Source organism: Bos grunniens, chromosome 12 (genome assembly GCF_055505025.1).
Source record: "Bos grunniens cultivar Pamir isolate PY7600 chromosome 12, Bosgru_T2T1.0, whole genome shotgun sequence".
NCBI classification, from domain to species: domain Eukaryota; kingdom Metazoa; phylum Chordata; class Mammalia; order Artiodactyla; family Bovidae; genus Bos; species Bos grunniens.
Genome location: NC_141176.1, coordinates 92,829,418 through 92,844,903, shown reverse-complemented (window position 1 = coordinate 92,844,903; position 15,486 = coordinate 92,829,418). Strand labels below are relative to the sequence as shown.

Below are 15,486 nucleotides of genomic sequence, written 5' to 3'. Positions count from 1 at the left end.
TGGGCTGGACAGATGAGACCCGAGGGTGCGGGCACCCACCAGGCCAGGCTTGGGTGGGGTCTGGAGCTCCCCGACCTGGTTCCTCTTTCCTCCACCCCTGCAGCCTGTGTGACTGTCACCTGAGAGACTCCATAAAAAGTAGGTTGAGGGCCCCGCCCACCCTGCCGAGCTGGGGGGACCTGGGAGCCTGCGTTCTGCGGAGGGCCCTGCCGGTCCTCAGGCTTGTGTGGTCTCCTGGGGCCTCAGCTGGGAGAGACACGCAGCCCCCAAACCCAGGAGAGCGTCTGCATTGGAAATGGCTTCACGTGAGAGTTCACTTCAGCAAAGCTGGTGACTGTGGAGGAGCCCGGCTCAAGGACCAGCGTGAGGGTCTCTGAGAGACGACTCTGGACCGTGCAGGGAGAGCAGGAGGGGGCGGGCCTGCCTGTGGGCAGGGGGCAGGGGAGGGGCAGGCATGCAGCATGCGAGGCTGCTTGTGCCGCACATTCAGAGGGACGTGGAAGGCCGATCACCATGGGGAGTGGGGGGTGCTCACATTTACCCAGAATGAAGACACAACGCTAGGGTGAGTGACAAGCCAGACTGGAAGTGGCGCAGGTCACAGCGAGGACGGCACCGGCCCTGTGCTGCCCGCGTGTGTGGCCTCCGGTTCGGTCCAGGCACTTCCAATGCCTCCTGCGCCTCCAGGGCCCCTTTGCCACCCTCCTCGTCTGTCTCTGACTCTGGGTCTTTCTCTCTCCCGCCCTCCATCTCTCCCTCCCTCTCTGTGTCTCTCCATCTCCCAGTCTCCATTTCTGTTTCCCTCCCCCCGCTTCCCTGCCCCGGAACCACAGGAGAATCTCCGCCTTTGGCGCCTGGGCGCCAGGCACGCTCAGCGGCTTTATTTGCAGGGCAGGGGCTAGGGCAGCAGCGGGACCTGGAAGAAGCCCTGCCTGGACGGCGGGTGGCCCATCAGCTGCCGCAGCCAGGCCGTGTAGCGGGAGACCCGTGTGTAGATCCCAAAGTGGCCGGCTGCCGCGCAGCCCTCGCCCCAGCTGACGACGCCGGTCAGGAACCAGGTGCCCCGGAAGCGTGTGGCGTGCGGGCCCCCGCTGTCCCCCTTGCAGGCATCCTTGCTGCCGTCGCTATAGCCAGCGCAGAACATGTTGTCCGTGACCACAGGCCCGCCAGGCCTCTGGCGCGACTGCTGCAGGCAGTCCTGGGTTAGCAGCCGGGGCACCAGCACCACCATGAGCTTGCGGGCGGTGACCCCGCGCTCCAGGAGCTGGCCCCAGCCGCTGACGGCTGAGAAGCGCACGAAGGCCAGCGTCTGGTCCGCGAAGTCCGGGTCGGGCAGACAGAGGGGTGCCACGTGGTCGCCCAGGGCCACGGGCTGAGCCAGCTGCAGCAGGGCCACGTCGTGGTCCGTCTTGCCCGGCACGTACTGCTTGGGGACAATGATCTGCGCCACCCGCCGCTCCTGCTCTGGGCCCTCCACGCGGCTGAGGTCGTGCTCGCCTGCAGAGTACCAGGACCATCTGCTGTTGCCCCCCTCGCCACACGGACCACAGGCTCCTTTCCTGGGAGCGAGGGGCACACGTTCCGCCCCCCAGGGTGGGTGGGCATCCTCCCGGGGCTGCCGGCAGGAGAGTTGGGGCGAATCCAGACTCAGAGTTGCTGGAGGTGTGAGTGGGGTTTGGGTGGGCAGCATGGTGCATGAGGAGGGGTGCCTCAGTTCCCCTGCCCCCTGGGGCCCCAGTCATCCGGTAAGCCCGCCGGGCAGAGCACCTGGGGAGGGCACCCCTGTGGGGTTCCTGGTGGGAGCGGAATCACCCGGGGCTGCGTGTGGGCAGGAGAGGCTGCGGGGGGTGGGCACAGGGGCCCTGGGGTGTGGGGCCTGCTCACACGCTGCCTGCATGCGTCTCTCTCTGGGAAAGTCGCCGCTGCTCGTGGGAGCAGTGGTTGGAAGCCCGGAATCTTGGCCCCGAGACTCTCCTCTGAGGGCCTGCTCTGCGGGGTCGGGGGGCGCCCGCACCACCTACCCAGCACAGCCGTCAGGTTCCCCCTGCTCCGGAGCCTTTCGAAGCAGTGGGCGGCGGAGACCACCCAGGCCGGGCCGACCAGGGTGCCCCCGCACAGCAGCGCCCCGTTCAGCTTCAGCATGGCCTGGTGGGCGTGGCACACAGCGGGGATGACGTCATGGTCACGGCCACCTGGGGCTCCCCTCCCTGCACCCGTGTAGGGGCTGCTGGAGGCTCTGCGTCCGTCCAGGTAAGGGGACAGGGAGCGAGTGGGCCCCGGCCAGAGCGTGGAAATGCCGGGCTGGGGTCCTCTGCTCTGGCAGAGCGTCAGCCAGGCCCAACCCAGCAGTCCTGGAGGTTCACCTGCTGGGCGACCCTGCCCTCCCTCCCCCAGGCCTGCAGCCTCACCTGCCAGGGGCATTCCCCTTTGGGGCAGACGTGGCCCCCCACAATTCGCCCTTGGGGCTTGCTGCCATTTCTTTTTTCCAGAACAGGTATTTTCCCGCACGGATACTCCACTGTGTGGGACAGAAGTCAGCAGGACGTGGGTGAGGTGGAGGCTGTGCGGCTGCACCAGTGAGTGCCCCGTGTTGGCGGCTGCGCCCGCTCTTGGCCGGGGTTTCGGGGGCCCTGGGGGAGCTGCTGGGGCCGGGCGGCAGGGCCCGTGGGCCTGGGTCCTGCTGGTGTATCCGGGGGTGGATACAGGCAGCCTGACGCCACCAAAGGGCCCGGGACGTGCTGCGCGGGGTGAGCAGCGTCTCAGGCAGCCTGGCCACTCTCCACCCCTGCTCTTGGTTCCCACCCGCCTCCGGGAAAGCCCCAGGCCAGAGGGGACAGCGTTTGAGGGGGCCGCTCTCTCTGGGCTCCTGGACGAGGCCGCTCGCATGATCCTCGGGAGACCAGGGCTGGCGAGGATGCCTCCTCCCTCCGCCCAGAGCACCCCCTCGCCCTGGTGAGGCTCAGGGATGCTCCCCCGGGGCCCACCTTTTGGCTACAGAGGACACACAGCAGGGCGGTGGCGCTCAGCGGGAGTGGAAGCACTCGGCCCAGGTCCTCACCTGTGGGCGCGCAGGACACCCCGTCTGCCTGGAGCGCGTAGCCCTCATGGCACCAGCAGAAGCGCCCGGCCCCCGGGTCGGCCCCACAGTACTGCTCACAGCCGCCATTGTCGTTGGCGCAGATCAGCTGGCTCTGCTTGTCTGCGGACACAGGGCACAGCTGACACGGCCCCTGGTCAGGGCAGGAAGCCCGGTGGCTGCCCCTCCCTGGGCCAGGGGCCAGGCCTGGGCGGAGGAAGGGGACACCCCGCAGACAATCCAGGAGGGTGAGACCGGGCCTGGGGGTCCCGGCTCAGGGGACACCCCGCAGACGACCCAGGAGGGTGAGACCGGGCCTGGGGGTCCTGGGTCTGAGCACATTGGCCACTGGGGCTGTGGGACCCCCATGCCAAGGAGCAGGGGAGCTGACAGAGATGAGTGGCTTCCCCAGCCTTGCCCCGCACCCAGAGCCCAGAAGCGGACAGGGCGTCCAGCGGGCCAGCACGCAGAACCCCGCACCCAAGACGCCCGGGTGGAAGCCTGCGAGGGTGCCGAGGCCCCTCCCGCCTGGTGAGTCGGCAGCCTCCCGGCCCCGCTCCTCACCGGTCTCACAGTTCCGGCCCTCGAAGCCGTCGGGGCAGAAGCAGATGTAGGACTGGAGCTGGTCCTCACAGGAGCCCCCGTTCTGGCAGGGGCTGGAGGCGCACTGGTCCCCGTCTGCGGGCGAGTCGCTGTTACAAGGCTGACGGGGGCTGGCGGCAAATGGGGTCGGAGTCACCTACTCACCATTGTAGGAAACCCAGAACTGCCTCTGAGGGAGCAAGAGGAAGCCGCGTGAGATGTGGGCGCCAGGGCAAGCGTTCACGTCCCTGCGGGGGAGGCGCCAGGCGGCTGGGGCTTCTGACCAGCCCTCCCTGTGGGCTCTGGAAGCCACACCGCTCTATGGAGACAGGTGGGTTCATCTAGGGAAGCGAGTTTTTTCTCTAATACCCGCCCCTCCCATTGCTAAGGCCACAGAGGTCCGAATGTCCTCTCCCAAGTCCCAACCCCAGGCTTTAGCACCAGCCCTGCCATGGAGCTGTGAACACGGACGAGACCCCACGCTCCCCGAGCCTCCGGGGCTGCTCCCGATGCTGTGCTGACCGTCCAGACACCCGCTGACCGAGGAGAATGTGGAAAAGACACGCACGAGTGCCCTGCCAGTTTCAGGGGCCTCGTCAGTAACAGTGACTCCCCAGGGATCTTTAGGCCAGTGAGAAACAACTCAGTGTTACTGTGAGAATAAAACAAGGTGAAAACGGCTGGAAGGTTCTGAAAACCACAACCCACTCCAGCACTCTTGCCTGAGAATCATGGACAGGGGAGCCTGGTGGCTACAATGCATGGGGTCACAGAGAGTCAGACATGACTGAGCAACTCAGCACAGCACAGCATGCTCCCCGAGGGCTTCGCAGGTGGCGCTAGTGGTAAAGAAGCTGCCCGCCAATGCAGGGGATGTAAGAGACGCTGGTTCAGTCCCTGGGGGGAGATGATCCCTGGAGGAAGGCATGGCAACCCACTCCGGTGTTCTTGCCTGGAGAAACCCCATGGACAGAGGAGCCTGGCGGGCCATAGTCCATGGGGTCACAAAGGGTTGGACACGAATGAGCAACTAACACACACACAGACTCAAGGGGTGACCATCCTCAGCACGCCTGGGAAGGGTCGTGTGAGCCCTGCCTGCGAGTGCGGAGTGTGTGCTATGCCAGGTGTGTGTCCTATGCGTGTGAGACATGCATCCTGTGTGTGATGTGTGTCTGTGCCAGGCATGTGTTCTATGCGTGTGAGATGTGTGTCCTGTGTGCGTGAGACGTGTGTCCTGTGTGTGATGCATGTCCTGTGTCAGATGTGTGTTCTATGCACGTGAGACATGTGTCCTGTGTATGTGATGTGTGTCCCGTGCCAGGCACGTGTTCTATGCGTGTGAGACGTGTGTTCTATGTGTGTGATGTGTGTCCCGTGTCAGGTGTGTGTCCCGTGCATGTGAGACATGTGTCCTGTGTATGTGATGTGTGTCCCGTGCCAGGCACGTGTTCTATGCGTGTGAGATGTGTGTCCTGTGTGTGTGATTCGTGTCCCATGACAGATGTGTGTCCCACGCGTGTCAGATGTGTGTCCTGTGTGGGGTGTCCCTCGAGTGTGCGGGGAGAGAGGGTCCTGTCTCCTGGCCTCCTGATCCTCAGCCCCCTGGAAGGAGACGATTTCAGCGGGCATCTCTTTGCTTGTGGACGGGAGGGGAGGCCCGCTCTGCCTGCTCCGCCCCGCTGGGGGAGGAACAGGCTCCCTAGGTGTGCCCTCCTCACTCGAGCATCCCTGAGGCGGCCCTGGCCAGGGTCTCTGATGGCTCCGATGGGTCTCTGAGGGCTGCTGGACAGGCGGCCCTGCCCGGGGCCTGGACGGCTTACGGGGTCAGGGGGCCATCCTTGGGGGGATGGGGGCACAGGAAACTGTGCTTCTGGATGAGGAGGGTGTGTGCAGGGGGTCTCAGCATGGGGAGACCCCAGCCCCCGGCGCCCAGAGCCCACCGGCTGCCCCCAGTGCACCGGGCGAGCTCACCGTCCTCTCCTCGTTGCGGAAGATCTCGTGGGCTTCCTCGAAGGAGCAGAGCTCCTCCCTGCACTCCCGCTCCAGCGAGCCCGGCAGCAGCTCCTCCAGGAACCCGTTGGCACGCCGAGGCCGATGCAGGATGCTGAGGGCCTGCTCCTGGGGCAGGAAGACTGGGGGGCATGCTGTGAGATGCGGGGGCGCCGGCACCGTCCCCCAACCTGTAACAGCACCTCCCCACTACCCTGCCCCCCACCCCGGTGATGGGACCACAGGCCCCCTGCCCCCCACCCCGGTGATGGGACCACAGAACCCCTGTCCCCCACCCCGGTGATGGGATCACAGAACCCCTGACCCCACCCCGGTGATGGGATCACAGAACCCCTGCCACCACCCCGGTGATGGGATCACAGGCCTCCCACCCACGGGCCGCTGGTTTGTAGCAGGAGAGTTCCTCACAGCTGCCAATGGGCAACACTGCATAAGCTTCATATGCGAGGAGAGGGCGATGTGTTTGTTAAATTATAACATGTCCATGCCCTTGACCGGGTCCCTTCACTTCCAGTTTATCCTAAGGAGATGCTCTGAGCCCCACAGACACCAGGCCGCTGGGAGAGCTGAAGACACGTCACTGGCAACACTAATGACCCAGCCCAGCAATGCCAGGTGAAAAAAGACGGTTAAACAGGAAGGACCCGGGTGCCACGGCACTGGAGCAGGACGGCGGGCAGGGCCCCCGCGGCCGGCATGGGCCCCGGGGCAGACGTGGACGGGTTTCAGGGGACAGTGTCGGCGCCTGGCTTCCGCCTTGGCCACCCCTTGGGGCTGGGGAATCACGGTGGTGACCGCTCACAGAGCCGCCCGCCCGTGTTCCCACTCAGGCCTCTCCAAGTCCACAGTTGGGGGTCATGTTCACCGCCGCAGTGGCCGAGCATCAAGGTGCAGCGTCTGTGCCCTGTCCCTTGGGGTGGGGGTCCACTTGCGAGGGGCTGAGAGCAGAGCGGGAGACAGGTCACCTCTGAGCCCGCGTCTGGGCCTGGGGGGTGGGTGGTGGAGGCAGGCGAGGGCTCGCTGTGGCCAGGGAGCCTGCCCCCAGACGTCTGGGAGGGGACTCCCGTGACCTGTGCTCCAGGAGCTCCGCTCATCTTTTGAAAGGCAGGCAAGTCAGAGAGGACCCCCCAGCCAGGCTCCCAGCAGATGGGAGTGCCCACCACGCAGGCCAGCTTTCGGGGCGGCTGGCCTTCCATGGGGTTAATGGGGAACTTCCCCCACTTACCTGCCGGCAGGGACCCCCACAGGCTGAGCAGAAAGCAGAGGAGGGCCAGAGCCCAGGCCTGGGACAGCATGGCCAGATCCTAGGTTGCTCAGTCTGTTGACTTTCTGGGCCGGGGAGGGGAGGGGGGGTGGCGGAGGGCGGGCAAAGTTCTCCCAGAGCTGGAGGCCGTGGGGGAGGGGGCTGGCCTCCCGAAACCGCGCTGCAGTCCTGGCCCTGGGCCTGCGGATGAGGGCTGGCCGGGCGTCTCGGCCCCTGGCTAGTCCCTTGGGCCCTCCTGCCCCTGGGCTGCAGGTGGGGGTGACCAGCTGCCCTGGCTGCTGGGCACGGGCGGGTTTCTCAGGACCCCGGACTTTCAGGACGAAATCGGGATGCCCGGGGCCACTGGGCTGGCAGTCTCCCTGTGGGGCTCCCTCGGGTGTCCAGCCTCCTTGGGAGGCCCCCCTTTCCTATAAACGGTGGGTACCTGCCCTGTGCCTTCCTCTGTGCAGGGGTGATGGGGCCCAGCTGTCCCTGCAGGTCCCGGGCGCTCCCTCCCCAAGAGGAAGACTGATGGCCTCTGGACTCTCTGCTCGTCACTATCAGTAACTATCGGTTGCTCAGGACCCAGGTGTAGTGGAATTTGTGGAGGAGTTTGGGGGGACTCCGAGCCCCACGGGGACACGTGAGGCAGGTGTCGCCGTTCTGGGCTCAGCCCCCTGGGGGTCCTGGCTCTGTCTTCTCCAGCTTTAGAGGGGCTCACCCCTCTGAGCCTCGCTCTCCTCACGGGGCAGGGGGGCTGGCGAGGCCTGCTGAGAGCTGGGGGCGTCCTGTGTCCTGTGAAGGCTCCAGAAGGGCCCCCGCCACCCCCGCCATGAGTGGCCAGCATGCCAGCTTCCTCCTCCCTGGCCACAACCTTCTCAGGCCAAGTGCCTTGCAGTCACTGGACTCCTTGTGTGCCCTTCTAGCTGCCCACACAGCCCCGCACCCAGCGGCTCCCAGCCACAGGATCTAGCCTGTCCCAGGTCTGGGTGCCGGTGTCGGAGGGCTGTGCTCCCTCTGAGGCTCTGGGGAGGGTCCTTCTCACCTCTTCCAGCTCCCGAGGCACCAGTGGCCTTTGGGCCTGGCCACACTGAGCAGTTTCTGCCTCCGCTGCCCTGTGTGTGTGTGAACTGTGACCCCATCTCAACCTGCTGCTCCTACAGTGACCCCATCTCAACCTGCTGCACCCGCAGTGACCCCGTCTCTAAGCAGGCGGCCTTCTGGTGTTCCGGATAGAGGGGTATTTTAGGGGCTGCTCTCTGCCCGGAGCCCCTGGTTTCACTTGAGCAGAGCTGAGCTGAGCCTGTGTTTGGAGCCACACGTGCGGCATCCTGAGCACAGGACCAGCGGGGACAAGGCTCCTTCTATGGCTTCTCCAAGCATCCCTGCTGAGCCGGTTTCCACAGACAGATGCCCTGCGGGCACGGGTGTCAGCAGGCATCAAGTGAATGCGAGGGGCAGAGGCGCTCAAGTCTGGGGGATGCCCCCGGGGGTGGAGGGGACACGGCAGCCCAGGGCGACTTGGCTTTGAGGAGCCTGTGCTCCCCCTGGCGTTGCACCCTTTCTCCTGGCAGCCAGGTCTTCTCAGTGACCAGTGGCCGAGCAGGGGCAGGCCTCACCTTGTCCTGCCCCTGAGGAGGGCGAGGGGGCACAGGCGCTGGCGTCCAGTGGGGAGAAAGGCGGCCATTGTGAAGAGCCTGGGGGCCTGCTCACTCGCGTTGGAGTCTGGGGGCACTCCAGTGAGGGCGGCCCCCCCCAGTGAGGGCAGCCCTAGCATCACCGCCCAGTTTCAGGCCCTGACCCTCTACAGATGAAGCCAGACTGCAAGAGTTGCCGATATTTATTTCAAACTCCATCCATACAATAAAGAATTCTGACTTTTAAACTTCATTTACATCAGAAGGTTAAAAAAAAAAAACAGTGGCTGAAACGCGAAGTTTTAAAGTGCCTTCATGAGGAAGAGGTCACAGAAACGGGGCCAATCCCAGGCAGGGACGGCAGGAACGGTGTCTGAACAGTCAATATATTAAGTAAATTACGTGACTCATCGTTTTCCAAATAACTTACATGCTTCCAGAAAGAGCTGCAGACCTTGCCCGCCGCCCACTACACGGTTCAGAGAGGCCTGACCCGCCTGCCGACCGGGGCCGCGGCGGGGCTGCAGTGGCCTGGGGCTCGGGCCGTACAGTGACCCCCTGCCAGCAGCCTGGAGGCTATAGACACACGGCCGCGCTGGGCGCGTGCGCGCACACACACACACACACACACACACACACACGCACACGCACGCACACGCACACGCACACACAGAAACGTCTGCCCCAACCAGACACAGAAGCACTTCCAGACAACAGGATCTGTTTCTGAAACACACACAAAAACAGTAGAACAGAAGAGTTTTCTTTCCAGTTCTGCCTCGAGTGGAATAAAATAAATTCTGCTCCCGTGCTCACGGCACGGCCACGCGGGACCCGGGGCGGGGGCGGCCGAGCGCAGGGCTTCCCGGGCCCGGCGTCGGTTCGGGTGACACCTGCCAAAACGGCATCTTTACGCGTAAAAACAATAAAAATACCCTAAGTCAGTGAAGAGTGTTAAAAAATCAGGAGTCCCCTCATTTTTCTGTAGAAAAGAAAGTTAACCTCTTACAGTTTACATGTTCTTTTGAAAATTAACCTACACAGATGAAGGAATCTCCTTGGTTTTGCGCCGCCGGTCTGTAGCGACTCTGCCCGATTCTCCGGGGCCCCCTCGCACCTGGGAGCAGGTGGCCTCAGAGGGCGCAGTCGAGTCCCCGGGAGCCCCCAGGTCACCCAGTGCCCTGTGAACCCCGGTAACAAAAATAGTTCTATATCAAATACAGTATCAAATTGTCACTTCATGTAAACACAGTGATTCCTGGTAAAGATCAGAGGCCCAAGTACCACAAAAAATGGCCGTAGGATTAATCCCTGCTTAAAAAAAATGTGTAAAAGACCATCTATCCCCACCCCCATCCCCAGCCTTCAGCCAGGCCCTCGGGCGCTTCTCGGGACGCAGCTCCACAGGATGCACGCTCCTGCCGCCAGAGGCAGAGACGTGGAAACAGAGGCAGCGGCCACAATCGCGGCTGGGGCCCTTCCCCTGGAGGTCTGTCCATCAGCTCGGTCGGTCTGCCCCTTTCTAGGGGATCCGGTGCTGCACTCGCTCTGCGCCTGGGAAGGCGCCCCGTCCTCGGGGGCTGCGGCGGCGCTGGGTTCCGGGCACAGCTCGGTGGGCAGGTGGCCCCAGCAGAGGCCAGCTCCTGGCGCTGCGGGCAGGGTGGCCGTGGTGCTACCCCTGCAGGTCAGCGAGGGCGGCCGTGCAGCTCTCACTGCAGCTGGACGAGGGGCTCAGCACCGCGGAACCCGCACTGGACTCTGAGGGCAAGCAGGCGAGGGCTGCAGCGGGCTGCGCGGGCAGACTCGCTGGCCCCCAGCTGCCTGCCGTCACCGCAGGCCTCACCTGGGCGCTCACGGGGGTGGGGAAGCATTCACGGGGCTGGGGGCACTCACGGGAGTGGGGAAGCATTCACGGGGCTGCGGGCACTCACGGGAGTGGGGAAGCATTCACGGGGCTGGGGGCGCTCACGGGAGTGGGGAAGCATTCACGGGGCTGGGGGCGCTCACGGGGGTGAGGGGTGCTCACGGGGCTGGGGGCGCTCACGGGGGTGAGGGGTGCTCACGGGGGTGGGGGCGCTCACGGGGCTGGGGGCGCTCACGGGAGTGAGGAAGCATTCACGGGGCTGGGGGCACTCACGGGAGTGGGGAAGCATTCACGGGGCTGGGGGCACTCACGGGGGTGAGGGGTGCTCACGGGGCTGGGGGCGCTCACAGGGGTGAGGGGTGCTCACGGGGGTGGGGGCGCTCACGGGGGTGGGGGGTGCTCATGGGGGTGGGGGCGCTCACGGGGCTGGGGGCGCTCACGGGGGTGGGGGCGCTCACGGGGGTGAGGGGCGCTCACGGGGGTGGGGGGCGCTCACGGGGCTGGGGGCGCTCACGGGGGTGAGGGGCGCTCAAGGGGGTGGGGGGCGCTCACGGGGGTGAGGGGCGCTCACGGGGGTGGGGGGCGCTCACGGGGTGGGGGCGCTCACGGGGGTGGGGGGCGCTCACGGGGGTGGGGGCGCTCACGGGGATGGGGGACGCTCATGGGGATGGGGGGCGCCCACGGGGGTCTGGGGGTGCTCACAAGGGTGGGGGGTGCTCATGGGGCTGGGGGGTGCTCACAGGGGTCGGGGGTGCCCACGGGGGTCGGGGGGGTGCTCACAGGGGTGGGGGGTGCTCACAGGGGCCGGGGGGCGCTCACAGGGGTCGGGGGCACCCATGGGGGTCGGGGGGGTGCTCACGGGGGTAGGGGGTGCTCATGGGGCTGGGGGGCGCTCACGGGGGTGGGGGGCGCCCATGGGGGTCGGGGGGCGCTCACGGGGGTGGGGGGCACTCATGGGGCTGGGGGGCGCTGACGGGGGTGGGGGCGCTCACAGGGGGTGGGGTGGGGCACAGGGCTCACCTGGGCTGCTCAGGCACCCCACGGGGCCACCCTGGCAGAGGAGAGTGGACAGGCTGCGGGCGGGCACCCAGCCCTCGACGCCGGAGCTCAGGTTCCGCACGCACCTGCAAGGGGCTGGGTGAGGGCGCGGCCAGGCGCAGGCGAGGGGCACGTGGGGCGGGGGTCTTACCAGAGGCCCTCATCTCCCTCCTGCACGAGCTCCACCTCGTCCCCGCTTCTCAGGGCCAGCACGTCGGAGACCCCCTTCTCGTCCAGCCTGGTGACGGTGTACCTCCCGGGGACCTGGGGAGGCACGGCAGGGCACCCCATGCACCGTAGCCCGCAGCTGGAGAGGCCTCGCACAGACCCCTGAGAGCCCCCGGCCTGCCCTGCCCCTCCGGGCCCGTGCGCCCGCCACCGTGGCCCTGCTGCCCCCTGCCTGGGCCACACCTGCGGGCACAGAACGAGTTTGGCCGGGGGCTCGTCTTTCACCCGTGAGAGGGGGCTCCTGTCCCCCGTCTACCTTCAGAGCCCGGCGGCCAGCGCCTCACACACCAGGTGCTCAGCACCTCTGTGGACAGAGTTGCCAAGCAGCGCGGACTCGAGGGGGAGGCTGTTCTGCGGGAGCGCGGGGGCTCCAGCCTCGTGTGACCGAGCTGTGCAGGGGTCGCACCGCCTGGCATGGGAGCGGGCAGAACTGGGCCGAGGCCCCTCATCCTCACGGGGGGCCAACATCGTCCTCCCTGGACACCCCGCCCAGCCCCGCCCTGGCCCGGGACAGCACCTCCCACCCTCTGGCCACCCCGAGAGCAGGAGGCACCCCCCCAGGCTTGCCTGCCCACTGAGGTTCCCCCGCTGACCCCTGGGGTCCTGGCCGGCTCCACTCACTCTTAGGCCTCCTCGGGAAGGGCCGCCGGGCCCCCTGAGACGCGCCTGCTTTCCCCCACCTACGCGTGTCTGCCCCGTCCTTCTCTGGGGTGCTCTGTGTGCTGCAAACAGCTGGTATGAACCAGGGCAGCAGCCAGCGGCAGCGAGTAACTGCTGTGTGTCCTGACTCTGACGGCTTATGCTTCCCTCGGGGCTCATGCGAAAGCAGAACTTTGTCTCGAAGGCAAGTTTGCACCTCGGACAACGCAATTCTCTTAAACGCTGGGGTGGAGACGTGCAGCGTTAGCAAAGCTCCCCTACAGGGCAGAGCGGGCAGGTGTGCGCTGTGGGCCAGGCTGATGTGAACTAACAGAGGGCAGGCACAGGAAGACCCTCCCATGGCCCTGGGGCCCCGGGCCCCTAAGGGTGCAGCGGGGAGCACCGGCCAGGTGAGAGCCCAGGTTACCAGCTTCCCGGGGCCCGCTCTGCCCTCCTCCTCCGCGTCCGAGGAGTTGACGGGCTCCTCGGTGCTGGACCAGCCATCGTTGTCCTCAGGCGTCTCTGATGGGTGGGACGTTTTGCTCCAGCCTAGAGAGGAACAGGCTCTGGTGAGGATCCCCTCATGATCTGCTGCCAAGGGAAGGCCCTTTCTGTGACCACTGGCAAGCACAGCACCCCTCACCGCACGGCGGGCAGCGGCCAGGAGGAGGGCTCCTTGCCGGGGCTGGGCTGAGAGCACCCCGGCTAGGGAGGGCGAGGGAGTGGCTGGGAGGCCACTGGACGACGCTTCTTCGGGCTTTATAAACCACGCGAACGCTCCTTGGCGAGTGCTTCCACTGCCCTGCATCCCCAAGGGCAGCCACCGTGAGCATGACCCATGGCCCCACGGGGGCCGTGTGGGGAGCAGGAACTGCGAGTTTACAGCCACAGACCCCCCTCCCTGCCCGCTGGGGCACGTCCACAGTCGCCCAGCGCAAGAAGTGCAGGGGGGCGCTGGGCTTGGTCACCAGGGGCCCTGGCGCCAGGCAGCTGGCCACAAATGTCTGCTCACCCCGCCCAGCACTGACAGGGGCTCCTGGCCAAACGGAAGCAGGAGTGTGACGGGGGACAGTGTGGGCAGACGATGACGCTGCTGCTGCGCAGAGCACTGGCCCCAGGACGCGGGCGCCCGTAAACCCGGCTGGCCCACAAGGATGGGCACTGCCCTTCGGTCACGCCCGGCTGCCCGAGGCCTCTGAGGGACCCTCTGTGCCAGGCGAGGTGGTCCCTGTGTCCACACTGGCGGGAGTAAGGGGGAAATGCTGGGCCCAAGGCCGTGTAGGAGCTGGGGGCTTGGAGGAGGACATCGGACCAAGGTGACCGTGAGTCTGGTCACCTGTTGTCCCTGTAAAACAGCCACTGGTATTGACACTGGAGAAAGAGGGGCTGATGGAGCTCCAGGAAGCAGATACTTGGTGATGGCAAGGGTGGAAGCCAAGAGACCTCACTGTGCCCTCATGTGGACTGAAGTGACTCACCACAGGGGAGGAGGGGGAGCAGCGGGAGGGGAAGGAGAGAGGGGGAAGGGGAGGAGGAGAGGGGAGGAGGGGGAGCAGGGGGGAGGCAAAGGAGAGAGGGTGAGGGGAGAGGAAGAGAGAGGAGGGGGAGGGGAAGGGGAGGGGAGGGGGAGGGAAGGAGGGGTGGAGGGGAAGAAGGGGGAGGAGACGGAGAGAGGGGGAGGGGGAGAGGGCAGGAGGGGAGGGGGCTGGCCGCGCTGGGCTTGCTCCAGGCTCTAACACCCCTCTGTGGATGTGAGGTCACCTCACTGTCTCATAGGTAAGCGGGGAAGCTCAGAGCTGACACTGCTGGGCTCAGAGGCCGTGCAAAGCGTCTGAGCTGCACGGGGCAGGGGCCCTGGACCAGGAGAGTCGGCAGAGCAGGGAGGTGCCTCGGACACCCCTGGTCTTAAGCAGGAACCCAAAGGGCCCACAGCAGCCTCTCCCAGGAGCCCTGCGGGAGGCGGCTCCTTTCCCCAGCCTGGGGCTCCACAGGGCTGAGTGTGCAGGGCTGGCCTCAGGCTGGCCTGCCTGGGTCGTGCGAGGGCGTGGCCCGGGTCCCTGGGGCACAGACTGTCCTTGGAGGCTAGGGAGGGCCCGGTCACCCTGAGTGGTCTGAGCACGGGGTAGGGTCCAGCCACACCCGAGGGACCGCCACGCTGTCTGGGAAACGCAGGATGAATCACACAGTGGAATCCTCTCTGGGAACCTCAGACTCTCAACCTGGGCCGGGGGTCTTGGGGTCTCCTGGGCCGCAGGGGCGACAGAGGCCAAGACCTGAGCTTCACTGCAGAGCCGACCCGTGCGTCTGCACAGCGGGAGCCCCCAGGAAACTCGCAGTAGGAGGGCTCCACCGGCTGTTGTCCCCAGAAGTGTGAGGACCAACAGCAAGGCAGATCGGGCCTGGGGCACAGAGCCCCGCAGCCCCACAGCCTCTGCGGAGACAGCCCTGCCCGTCCCAGACGCCGGCCAGCGTCCCCAGCCACTGCCTGGCACTCGGCGGTCAGCTCTGCGGCGCTGGGCATGCCCAGCCTGAGGCCCGGCAGCCAGAAGCCAGACGTCACCAGGGCTGTCGTGGGGGCGTCAGGTTTGGAACAAAACACCGACTCTGCCCCTGGCTGGGAGGGACCTACTTGGCCGGGCAGCTCAGATGACAGGTGAGGGTGAGACAGGGTCCCTAATCGGATGGGGAGGCAGGTGTCAGGCCTTGTCCAGAAGGTGAGCCACTCTACCTCGTAACCCAAAAGGCGTGGGGTCGCTCTTTACTTGGTGTCGCTTAGCTTTTTTGTCAGGACTGGTGGGAGAAGCTGCAGAGGGGCGAGAGGCAGAGACAGAACAGGAGAGCATGAGGCGCAGAAGCTGAGCACATGGGCAGTGACATGGATCACGAGCTGCAATGAGACCCGCGGCCAGAGCTGCCTTCTGGGGACTCCGAGCCGAACTCGCAGGTGGAGGGACCCAGGGGTGCACCTTCCGGGGACTCCGAGCCGAGTGCGCGGGCGGAGGGACCCAGGGGTGCACGGGGAGCCCCGTGGGAGGGCGGGAAGGGCTGCAGATGACGCGGCGTCGGCGTCGTGGTGTCTGTGTCCTGGGCCCCGCGTGCAGCACGCACCGGGCACATGCTCTGCAAACCCGGCGAACGTGAGGACCAGGATGTGTCCACCTTTTCG

The 15,486-nt window shown here is 66.0% G+C and overlaps 2 protein-coding genes across 43 annotated transcripts in view; both read right to left on the bottom strand.

The window, feature by feature from the left end:
* Nucleotides 1–840: 840 nt before the first annotated feature.
* Nucleotides 841–6,991, bottom strand: F7 (coagulation factor VII). 2 transcript variants are annotated; one of them, XM_086330675.1, is made up of 8 exons: nucleotides 6,897–6,991; nucleotides 5,633–5,805; nucleotides 3,824–3,848; nucleotides 3,641–3,754; nucleotides 3,059–3,199; nucleotides 2,409–2,518; nucleotides 2,022–2,145; nucleotides 841–1,497 (listed from the first exon to the last, which is right to left on the bottom strand). In XM_086330675.1, the coding sequence occupies exons 1-8, from the start codon at nucleotides 6,964–6,966 to the stop codon at nucleotides 899–901; spliced, it is 1,356 nt and encodes a 451-aa protein (XP_086186801.1). In that variant the 5' UTR covers nucleotides 6,967–6,991; the 3' UTR covers nucleotides 841–898. The 2 variants fall into 2 exon arrangements, with proteins under 2 accessions (XP_086186801.1, XP_086186802.1); XM_086330676.1 differs by having other exon boundaries at nucleotides 5,633–5,793.
* A 1,745-nt stretch (nucleotides 6,992–8,736) lies between these two features.
* The window catches only part of MCF2L (MCF.2 cell line derived transforming sequence like), a 90,556-nt gene continuing 83,806 nt past the window's right edge, over nucleotides 8,737–15,486 (bottom strand). For 14 of the 41 annotated variants that reach the window (XM_086330632.1, XM_086330619.1, XM_086330618.1 and 11 more), the window contains 2 exons: nucleotides 15,049–15,123; nucleotides 11,992–12,869 (listed from right to left, as the gene is read on the bottom strand). In XM_086330632.1, coding sequence (XP_086186758.1) covers nucleotides 12,133–12,869; nucleotides 15,049–15,123 — 812 coding nt within the window. In that variant the 3' untranslated portion in view covers nucleotides 11,992–12,132. Of the gene's footprint in view, nucleotides 10,310–11,435; nucleotides 11,550–11,604; nucleotides 11,718–11,991; nucleotides 12,870–15,048; nucleotides 15,124–15,486 lie in introns of those variants that run through there. The other 27 variants (XM_086330636.1, XM_086330642.1, XM_086330630.1 and 24 more) reach the window with 10 other exon arrangements.